This window comes from Helobdella robusta (genome assembly GCF_000326865.2).
Source record: "Helobdella robusta unplaced genomic scaffold HELROscaffold_33, whole genome shotgun sequence".
NCBI classification, from domain to species: domain Eukaryota; kingdom Metazoa; phylum Annelida; class Clitellata; order Rhynchobdellida; family Glossiphoniidae; genus Helobdella; species Helobdella robusta.
Genome location: NW_008704623.1, coordinates 1,151,370 through 1,163,064, shown reverse-complemented (window position 1 = coordinate 1,163,064; position 11,695 = coordinate 1,151,370). Strand labels below are relative to the sequence as shown.

Sequence of the window (11,695 nt, the reverse complement as noted above, 5' to 3'; positions counted from 1 at the left end):
AAACATACAGAAAAACTATATCCACACGAGCAAAGATGTTCACATAGATATGAAAGCGGAAATGACTTGGATGATCATCTGACAGATAGCAAGATGGCGGAAAATTATAGTTCTTTGTTCTTTCATTATACTTATTTATTTATTTATACATTTATTTATTTAAAATCACAGAATTTATCATCACTATTGTCATAAACAGTAATCATTTAATGATATAATCTATAATTTTAATCTCAAAAACACACACACACGCACGCACACACACACGCACGCACACACACACACACGCACACACGCACATACTAACGTCATCATCATAGTGGTAATATACTTATCATCATCACAATCTTTTTCAAGAAAAAACTTAATAGTAGAATGCAAAGCTATTGATAAGAATTAATATATACCAATATATAAATGTATGTATGTTTGTGTGTACATCTATATTTATGTATATCTATATGTATGTATATATGTATGTATGAATATATGTATGTACGTACGTATTTATGTATGTATGTTTGTGTATTTATGTATTTATTCGTTTGTTTATCTATTGTTGGTTCATATTTGACTGAACTTTTTTTTTTTTTGACTGAACTTGTCTTCTACAAAGTGTTTGATTGTATGTAAAGGTAATTACACATACGTACACAAAGACACACACACACAAAAAAACACACACACATACAAACACACACACACACATATAGAAAGACGCAGACACACACACACATAAAAAGGCACAGACTCAAACTATGATTAACTGTATATGACAGGACTGCTTTTATTATCCATACAAAAAGAATGTTTATATTTTCCCTGTATGAGGATCTTCAACACGTAAGCCTCTTAACACTAAAAAAATGTACACTACTCACACACACACATCACACACAAACATACATACATACATACATACATACATACATACAAACAAACATACAAACAAGTCCATTACTTCATGTTTTGCCGCCCACCGCGGAGACATCTTGATGCTCCATTGATCCCTTCATTATGTATGTATGTATGAGTGTGTATGTTTGTATATATGTTTGTATCTATGTATGTTTGGTGTGTTTGTTTGTGTATGTGTGTGTGTATGTGTGTACATCACGTTCTGGAACAAGAAATGCGGGCTTTGCATAATGAATGAACAACCAGTGCCGCCGACCATCTATCAAAAAAAAATCTGCCCAACCAATCAAATCAACCTGCTAAAAACAACTAACCAATCATTCAACTAATCAATCAATCAAGATATATATCAATCAAAATATCTATCAATCAAGATATCTTTCAATCAAGATATCCATCAATCAAGATATCCATCAATCTAGACATCATTCAGACAATGAACAAATTGATCATTTAATTAACCACTCAACCGATCAACCATAACAACAAAGCATTCAACCAGCTGATCAATCAACCGACCAATCAATCAGTCAAACAACCGCTCCACTAATCAATCAATCAATAGAGACAAACACACATACATACACACATACATGCACACATACACACACTCATGCACACATACACACACTCACACACACATACAAAAATATCAACAGACACAATGGAAGTTTATTTGCATTCCTAATGAATTGGGCTCATTCAATCTATCAATCACGAATGACGACGATGATGATGACGAAGAAGATGAAGATGAAGAAGATGAAGATGAAGAAGAAGAATATGACGATGATGACAATGATGATAAATACCATTATCATCATCTTCATCATCTTTACAAATTTTACCGAGGTCAAACTCTGCTGACCAGTGTTTAATGTTCCATCTCAAAATTATTTACCCTATTGCATCCGACGCGCGCACACACACACACACACACACACACAAACACACACACACACCACACGTACGTGCGCACAAACACGTACAAATACGTACAAACACACGCAAACACACACACACAAACAAACATAAAACCATTCACTTGCACAATCATTCGCACATTCATTCGCACATATTGCCCGCCTCTATACTATGCTGGAAAATTTTTTAAACACACTCACGCATAACATATGTACATGTAGGCAGATACAAACATAGGCACACATATTGACAAACAAACACATATAAACTTGAAGGAAGAAGAGATAAAGAGTATGAGAGAGAGAGAGAGAGAGAGAGAGAGAGAAAGAGAAAGAGAGAAAAAGAGAAACTTACAAAATAAATGCCTACACTTCCATACATTTACACATATATACAAATACACACACACATACACAAAAACACACTCGAATCAGTAGAAAGAAAGAAACAGATCAATAAAAACACACGCACACAGACCCGCACACAACGCACACAAACACACACTTACACACACACGCACGCATACACTCACACGCACGCAAACACGCACACACACGCACGCACGCACACGCACGCACGCTTATTCTCAGGTCAAGCAGAGGTCAACAACAGCGAAACACTGGGCCGTACTTCGAGATGTCAATCAAGTAAAAAACCTGCCCCCATTACTGCAAGCGTACACGCTGCATCACAGGTTTAAAAAACTAAATCGTCTGACGATGATGATGACGTAGTAGAGCACGTGATGCTATAATTAGAAACATTTATAATATCGATGTCGATGTATTAATGACGTCATAGTTCCTAATTAGTTACTTGATTACGCCATTTGAGCAACGGAAAGAGAAAATGATAGAAAGGCGGGAAGAGAGAAATAAAAAAATTAGAAAAAATGGAGAGGCAAAAGAGAGAAAAGAAAGAAAAAGAGAGAAAGAAGGAGGAAAAAGGAGGAGAGTAGGAAGAAGAAAAAAGAAAAAGAGAAAGAAAGAGGAGAAAAAGAAAGAGAGAAGGAGAGTGAGATGAAATGAATGAGAGAAAAGTTAAAACGTTAGAAATAAAATATGGAGAGAGGGATTGAAAGGCTAAAATTAGATTCGGAAGAGAGAAAAAGACAGAAAGATGAGAAAAAAGAAAGAAAGAAAGAGAGAGAGAGAAAACGAAAGAAAGAAATAGAAAGAGGAGAAAGAAAGAAAAAAAAGAGAGAGAGAAAGAGAGAGGAGAAAGAGAAAAAGACAAAACAAAACTAATGAAAATAAAGAATGGAGAAATGGAGAAGGCTTGCAACATGTAGACTACACGGGTAATACCGTTTTAATGCCAGCAGAACATAAATCACGTGCACAAGGTGGGTAAGTGGTACTGGTAATGATGATGATGATGATAATGATGACAACGATGATGATGATGACGATGGTGTTAGTGGTGATAACGATTACGATGACGACGAAAAAGAAGATGATAGTTTTGATGGTAATGATGACGACGACTACGTTGATGATGATGATGATGATGAGGGGGAGGAGGAGGATGATGATGACGATGTTGATGATGATGATGTTTGTTGGCGGGAAATTTAATAAAAACGTCAGATCGTCAATAACACGTCGTCTAATAATAAATTAGAAGCAAGGTGATGACTGGAAAATGACATTCACACGCACACGCACACGCGCGCACACACACACTCACATTACGTTTGTATGTGTGTGTGTGTGTGTATGTATGTATGTGCGTGTGTATGTGTGTATGTATGTATGTATGTGTGTATGCATGTATATCTTTGTATTTTTGTATTTTTTACCTGTGGAATTTTCCAAATAAAAAAAAACTGGTAGGGCCATGATTGATGACGGTAAGATTTTGTTTGAATTCCTTACTTTTCTTTAAATTTTCGCCTTTCCTTTAGATTCCATTCAAATTTGACCTCGACACTTTTTTCATGATTTTATTAACATTATTACTTTATCATTTATTTTATTACATTTTATTATTATTCGTATCAAATATTATTATATTATTAAAAATATTTTTTTTGTGTATAATAATGTAATAAAAATATAATATGGAATGAAAATTTTTTGATTGAAAAATTTTGTTTTTTGCCGAGAAAATTCTAGAAAAAATGTTTTTTATTCAGTTTTATTGTTTGTTCCTTAACGCTAAAATTAATGGCAATCAGTCATGCATGCATATTTTGTGAAATATTTGACATTTAAAATCTTTATACACCAAGAGTTTGAGACTAGTTGTGGCAAAGACTGATGACACCCGTGAAATTTGAGAATTCTCGATAAAGTTTACGGTTTCGCACCTGTTTTGGTGAAAATGTTAAAAGTTTGTAATGGAGACAAGAAAGTCTGTTGTTCATAGTTTTGCTCGTGCATCATCTTGAGAATATAAGTGAGATGTTTCTTGATTTGCGTTTTTGATGCCGTTTAATTATGATGTTAGTAGTAGAAAAAATTATGTTTATGTTTGTAATTATAGTTAGTTAATTATAATTGATAGTTTATCTGAACAGTTGGTATTACCATTTTACAACAAAGGGTGCAATGTAAACCTGGCCAACATAGCCCGGGAGCCTATGCTTTCAACAGCTCTGCCTATTTTGTCAATCCCTACCAAACATTGGTGGCTCATCTAGTGGTCGATGGAAAGAACGGCTTAAACAACTATTTGGCACTTTGTTCTCTCACCGTACCCGGGTTCGAACCCCACTGGATTGGAGTGGACCTTGGAAATTTGTTTTCAATCAACTACACGATTGTATATGTTGGACTGAGTAAGTTCTTCAAATTAAAAAAAAATTTGACAATAGGTATATGAATTTGATACATTATTGCTAACAGTTTGTTAAACTACTTTACCAGACAACACCTCTCTACCAATACCAACATGGAACGATCTAAACTTCTTCATAGTGGGGGTGAGCAACAGGTTCCTGGATGTTCACCCGCCAGTGAGAGGCACCTACGATCTCTGTGCTCAATATCCAGGTGTGGTTGCTTCGAAGCAGGTGGTTCAGTTAAATTGTTCCTCTACTACGCCTCCAGCCAGATACGTCATACTGCAACAACCTTCCAACTCTACTGGATACATGTCCGTCTGCGAATTCGAAGTCTACGGAATTCCTTACTGATTGGCAAGATATTTAAGGATAAAATGAATAATGCAAAAAAGCAAATGTATTTATTCTTAAACTAAATGTTTCACATTTAATAACATTTTTATTGGCAAGTTTCAAACATTTTTTTTAATAAATTATATATGAATAAATTCATCCCCCCAAGCGCATAGAAAAAACCTCCTCCTCAGCCAGCCCTTGACACCGGATCACATAGTTGACGGATTCCACGACATCCAGCTTTCAGGATGCCATTGTGGCCACACGGCAGAAACTACAGGAAATCCAAATTGGTATGTGGTGGATATGCAGGGCAAGTACTATGTCGACTACATCATATTCACTGTCCGACTGGTGAATTATCGTGAGTGGTCAGTCTGTTAATGCATTTATTAGCATAAATATATATAATTTTATTACGTTTATTAGTATTTTTTTCATCTGCGAAAATCAACTTGTTTCGCTTTTCATAATTTCATAAAATGTGGGCACATCTTTTTTGTTTGTGTTTTAGCAGCATTCTATTTTAAACTCGAAATTTGAGTAATTCTTAGATGTAGAATGTAGGCTGGTTTAATAGGCTGAAATTTGTTTCAAAAACAACTTCGAAGGTTTTTGTAAAAATTTGCATTTTTGAATGGCAACCCAAAGTAAAAAATTTTTAATGTACAAGACTGTATTTTACCCTGAAATAGCATTAAATGTAGAACGAGCAAAAAAAACAAGCAAGCTTAAATCTTTGTCAGCACTTCTCATTTACAACAAATGATAACAACATTTTTGGCTGAGAGCTATTCTGCCCGAGCGTTCAACAGACGTATGCTTGTATAATAGTTATTGTAAGACAGTTAACGAAAATTATTACTCCAGTGGATCACAGGGCCGACAATTTTTTGATTGGATTGACCAACTCGGCCGGATACCAGCCAGTGAGAAACCAGTATCCACTCTGTGGGCAATGGCCAGGGCAGGCTGCACCTGATTCGAACTGACCATGAAGTGCAATGCCAATCTCCCTCCCTTCAGGTATCTCATCACCCAGCAAGCCGCTAAAGCCGGGGCTGGCTACTTCACTGTGTGTGAGCTAGAAGCATATCCTGCCGATGTTGAAGGTCTCAGTTTCATTTAATTAAATGAATATTTATGAGAGCTTCTTAAAAGTTTAAAATAATTTATTAACATAATATAAATAATATATTGTAAAACTCCGTTCTATCCACAAAAATAGAGCAGAATAGAAATTGCTGAACACTATTATTGAAACTATTAAACTTTGTGGAAGAATATATTGTAATGAAATGTAATGAATGTAAATGTAATGTAAATGTAATGAATGTTTAATATTTGTACAGCGACAAAATTTGTGTTGAAAAGAAAGGCAAGTATGTATTTGAGTGGCTACAGAGTGCAGACAATGAGTGTAAGAAGTGCCATTGAATGTCTCCACCGCGTTCGTAAAGTTGGCGGATGTGATTCCATTAACTTCAATGCAGCTTCCAAGACATGCGAACTCAACAAACATCAGAATGGGTACAGCGGTCTAGGTTTGAATGCTAACTGGGCTTTTTATGTAGTCCAGTATTACTGATGTTTGGCTTGAAGATTGTTTAAGATCTCTACATAAGCTGATCAACTAACATGCACTTTTACAATTTACAAACATTTTTTATTTAAATTAGGAACAATGCAGTGAATTGTTTAATATTTTTTAAATGTTTTTGACAAAATTTAGAGAATTTTGAGTTCTTTATTTTACATTTAGAATAGTTCCACCATATATTAATTTCTAATTTTTTCAACTCTTTACATAGTTACAATAAATGAAAACTTACATTGTTCATTTTTTCACGTCAAAACCATCACAAAAAAATTGTAAAAATAAGAAAAAATCTCAACATGAAAGAAGCTATCCGCCACATCCGAAAAATGCCAAATGCATGAAACAGCAGTTCAGTTATTTACAATTCTATAGACTCCATAGGAACAACGAATTATTAATCCAAAGTGCTTCCACTAAGATTTTATCTCTGAAAAAAATATCACTTCGCAGAAACATTTATCATTTCTAATGTACAATTTATTCTATAAAAATTGTCTCTACCATCGTCGTAAGCTTAATTTTTTATATAAATTCACATTCTTATAGGCTATGATTCTAATTCATTTATTGAACAAAAAGCGAATGAATAATCTACTCCAATTCCGATATTAAATATTCGTTTATATTCTTTACGATGATAACGGATGGCGTCTATTTAGCATAATAAAGAACTTTTTTATTGGGCTAAAATCTTAAAAATCATTGTTGGCTATATTTTTTTGCCATTTTGCTACCAGAATTCATTAATAACTTGTCGCGGTGTGGTATATAAGCTTGGAGCTAGAGAAGAATTTCACTGATTTAAAAAAAAAATTGATTGTCTTTAACCTATTAATTAGTATTTAAAATAGTTGGTGAGGGTAGCGTTAGGAGCTATTTTGGACTTGTTAGTGATGATATTCTGTTCTTTGGCAGCGTCATGTTGTGGTTTCTGGTGTTTTTGTGATGGGAAAATTTTTGAAAGGTATGAAAATCTAGTTTATATACAAAAAATACTTTACCATAAAAACAAGTTTAAATATTAACAGAAACAAGTTTAAATATTAATAAATCCACTTGTTGGCACAGCTAGATTGTCAAAAAAGCCTCAAAAACCTGGCGCTTGGTGCATTCACGTACAGCAGTTCAGCTGCTCTTTTTGGTTTAACGAATTTTTGTACTTCATATCGGGCCGTCGAGGGAATAACGATCCATGCTTTTAATTATACAACTACCGTATCACAGGCTGGAACCGCATTGGATTGGCGTGGACTTGGGAAATTTGTTCACGATTATCAATGTGGTCTTACATCCCGGAAAAGTTTCCTTAAGTATAATTCATCTGTTTAGATGGTTGGAGTTTTTGTTTCAAGATTCATTTTTATATAACGAATTCAGAGGGAAGTCTAATACAGAACGATCTGAACTTCTTCATAGTGGGGGTGAGCAACAGGTCCCTGGATGGTCACCCGCCAGTGAGAGGCGCCTACGATATGAGGTTTGATGGATTCCAATTCAATCAGTGTAAGTGAGGAGTGCGTTGGAGTGCATGCATAAGTGCATGCAGCTGGGAGGGTGTGACTCCATCAACTTCCATCCAGCTTCCAAATTGTGTCAGTTCAATTTTCATATTAATGGCTACAACCATTCAATTACCTATGAAGACACCAATTGGGCAATTTAAACCGTCAATTATTATTGAAAAATGATTTCGTTTCAATGACCAATTACATTTTAAAATCTGTAAAATGAAAAAACACCATTATTGAATGTTTCTCATGAATATAAATAACTTAAATGCGTTTTTATGGTGTGTTGGGTTGGTTTAAAATTAAGCATCAAAGCCATAACCTAACAAAGAGACAAAAATTCAATATGTAGAATAAAAAGTTTCTAGTGGTTAACATTTTGTGAAGAGCTCTGAGCAAAAATTATTATAAAATTAAATGGACAAATGATGTTAGATAAACTTGAAACACATATTTAAACTAATTCCTTCACTTTGATACAATGAAGACGAATCGTCATCACATTTTAGTGGTTAAAATTTTTTTAAATATAGTCTCCGGATTAAAATACCATAAAATAAATTCTAATACACAAATATATGTAAAATTTTTTATAAATAAAAACGCTAAATGTTGAAGACAAAGCATGGAAAAATGAAATAATAGTTAGATTTCCCATTACCCAAAACCATTCACAAATATGAAAATCGTGTGACAATATTTCAAAACAATGCAATGACAGAATGAAACAGAAATTTTTATCTGAATGAAAATCGAATAAAACGTACATTAAAACGACTAAGAACACACACGCAACATACACAAACACATACACCAATACAAACACACACACACACGTACACAGACTGGCTCAAATAGAGAGACACATACACACAGACATATACAAACAATATAGGTTTTTTTTCTATTTGGAAAAGACCGGGTAAATTAAATATTCCATTGAATTCGATAGAATATTTTAGGAAAGATAATGTTTGTCATGCGGTATCATTGTTCATAATGCACGTTCGTTCAATAAAATAATAAATTCTTTGGTTTGGGATATTTTTGCTCATACATAAAATTTCGTCAGAATTTATATGCAGAGAGTAAAGTGTTTTGGAAGTTTTACGAGAAAATGTATGCCTCTGATGTGAAAACCAAATTTTTCGTTCACTTTTATTGCAGGTATATACACAATTATTTATTGCTCTGTTGTAGAAGTTTGGAGGAGTTTATAAGCTTGAATCCGTTGAAGTCAGTCACTAAAATCACAAATAGTACAGTTGCTGCGACTGTGATTTCTACTACTACGACTACTACTATACTACTACTGCTGCTGCTACTACTACTACTACTACTACTACTACTACTACTAATAATAATAATAATAATAATAATAATAATTTAAAGCCGAATAAATGAAATTTCTAATATTTAAAATAATATTTATAAGAATATTAGGTTAGTTCTGAAGACTTCAATTTTATAAAGAATTTGTTTTTAAATATAGCCTATATTATATTTTAAAATTAGACATCAAATTCTTGAAAAATATTTTTAAAATATAATATTTAAAGAAGTATGTATATATATATTAATATAAAAAAACACCATCAGATGGGAATGATATTGAGCCGACAAACCTGGCTCTGGGTGCATTCACGTTCAACAGCTCGGCCCATGTGTTAAATTTCACAGTAACTTTCACGTCCTACTTCGCGGTAGACGGCAGAAAGGGTTGGTACTGTTCCATGACGCGGTGCGATGCCATGGACCACTGGATTGCCGTAGATCTGGGAAACATTTTTTCCATATTATATACAATTGTGTACGCCTCTGACTCAAGTAAATTAACCAATGTTTTAGATATTTATCAGAAATTTTTTTTATACCTAATAAAATTTTTAAAAATTTTCTAAGATCCCAATGATTTACAAATACGGAACAATGTCAGCTACTTCATAGTGGGGGTGAGCAACAGATCCCTGGATGTTCACTCGCCAGTGAGAGGCACCTACGATCTCTGCGCTCAATATCCAGGTGTGGTTGCTCCGAAGCAGGTGGTTCAGTTAAATTGTTCCTCTACTACACCTCCAGCCAGATACGTCATATTGCAACAACCTTCCAACTCTAGTGGCGTTATATCCATCTGTGAATGGGAAATCTACGGAGTCCCGTTTGGAAGTTGAATTCAAAATTCTAACACTATACAAAACTCATAAAATCAATTTAGAATTTGTAGCCAAACGTCTCGCAAATTTCCTATTTATTTTACTAAACGCAGAGTTTCCTGTCAACCTGCTGTTGAACAAAACAGTCAACATCAGTTCCATCTACAACGATTTTGTCTGCGGAGTGTTGAAGGCAGCGCTGATAGTGGACGGATTTCACGACACCTCCCTCTACAACTGCCACTGCGGACACAACAACGATGGTTCCGGAGGTCCGAACTGGTACATGGTTGATATGGAAGCTAGTTATTTTGTTGATCGGATCGTATTAACGGCAAGAGGAGGTTTGACAATCATTTAAATTCTACGTTACGAAATAACTGAATCAAAAGTTTTTCACTTGTCTGTGTTAGCAATGGTAAATAATTTTGTCATAGAATGATTGTATATTAATTCGAACTGCTTTGTTTCAAAGATTCGCCAAACATCACTCGAATTGCCCGTCGCCTGGACAACTTCATAATCGGACTGACCGATGTAGACAGCTCAACCTCACCTCCGCAGAGGAACAACTATCCAATGTGTGCCACCTGGCCCGGTTCCGTTAAGATAGGCAGCAGAGTTGAACTGAAATGCAATGCCAATCTGCCAAAATATAGGTACCTGATCGCACAGGCCAGTGCAAACACTCCAGATGGGTTTTTTGCGATCTGCGAGCTTGAAGCTTACGAACCTTTAGACGAAAGTAATTTTTTAAATACATAGTATTTCATTTTTTAAGGTGCATTTTTTTAGATTGTAAGTGGTTGGTTTGTCTTTTAACATCTTGATTCTTACTTGTAGCGGGAATGTTTCTGCAAATTTTGAATTGCTAAAATTTGCGTTTTTGTAATTCATCAGCACCAGAATTTTTTCTTTACAACAACTTGCTCCTTTTCCAGATTCATTCAGATGGAAAAGAAAGTCAAACGTGAGATTGGCTGGATTCCAATTCAAGCAGTTGAACGTGAGGAGTGCACTGGAATGCATGCATAAGTGCAAGCAACTGGGAGGATGTGACTCCATCAACTTCCATCCAGCTTCTAAATTGTGTCAGTTCAATTCTCATGTTAATGGCTACTACACCACCACACTTACGAGCGACACTAATTGGTCGTTTTATACGGTCAATTATAGTTAAAAACTTTCAAAACAAACCAAATCTCTAGAAAAAACTGACTCTCACAAATTTCAATTCATTTGAAGTAATTGAAAAATTGCAAAAAATAGAAATCTTTTACTCTTTTTGCGTTTTTTTTTGCTGCGTTTAGTAAATTAAACAGCGTTTAAATTCTAAAAATGTCGTGGCGGATTGAATGAATGAATGAATTAATTAATTAATGAACGAATGAATAAATAAATTAATGAATGATTGATCGATCGATTGATTGATTGATTGATTGATTGATTGATTGATTGATTGATTGAT

At 34.5% G+C, this 11,695-nt stretch overlaps 2 protein-coding genes across 2 annotated transcripts; both read left to right on the top strand.

The window, feature by feature from the left end:
- Positions 1-807: 807 nt before the first annotated feature.
- Positions 808-6,554, top strand: HELRODRAFT_175376 (hypothetical protein; the record flags this gene model as incomplete). The annotated part of the gene is made up of 7 exons (XM_009022803.1): positions 808-843; positions 2,433-2,536; positions 4,389-4,624; positions 4,713-4,941; positions 5,158-5,337; positions 5,993-6,078; positions 6,319-6,554. 7 exons carry the CDS (start codon positions 808-810, stop codon positions 6,552-6,554), a joined length of 1,107 nt encoding a protein of 368 aa, XP_009021051.1.
- A 905-nt stretch (positions 6,555-7,459) lies between these two features.
- On the top strand, positions 7,460-11,407 carry HELRODRAFT_175375 (hypothetical protein; the record flags this gene model as incomplete). Its single annotated transcript, XM_009022802.1, has 8 exons — positions 7,460-7,530; positions 7,791-7,876; positions 7,944-8,069; positions 9,674-9,901; positions 9,977-10,240; positions 10,341-10,571; positions 10,703-10,972; positions 11,169-11,407. The coding sequence occupies 8 exons, from the start codon at positions 7,460-7,462 to the stop codon at positions 11,405-11,407; spliced, it is 1,515 nt and encodes a 504-aa protein (XP_009021050.1).
- Positions 11,408-11,695: the final 288 nt, after the last annotated feature.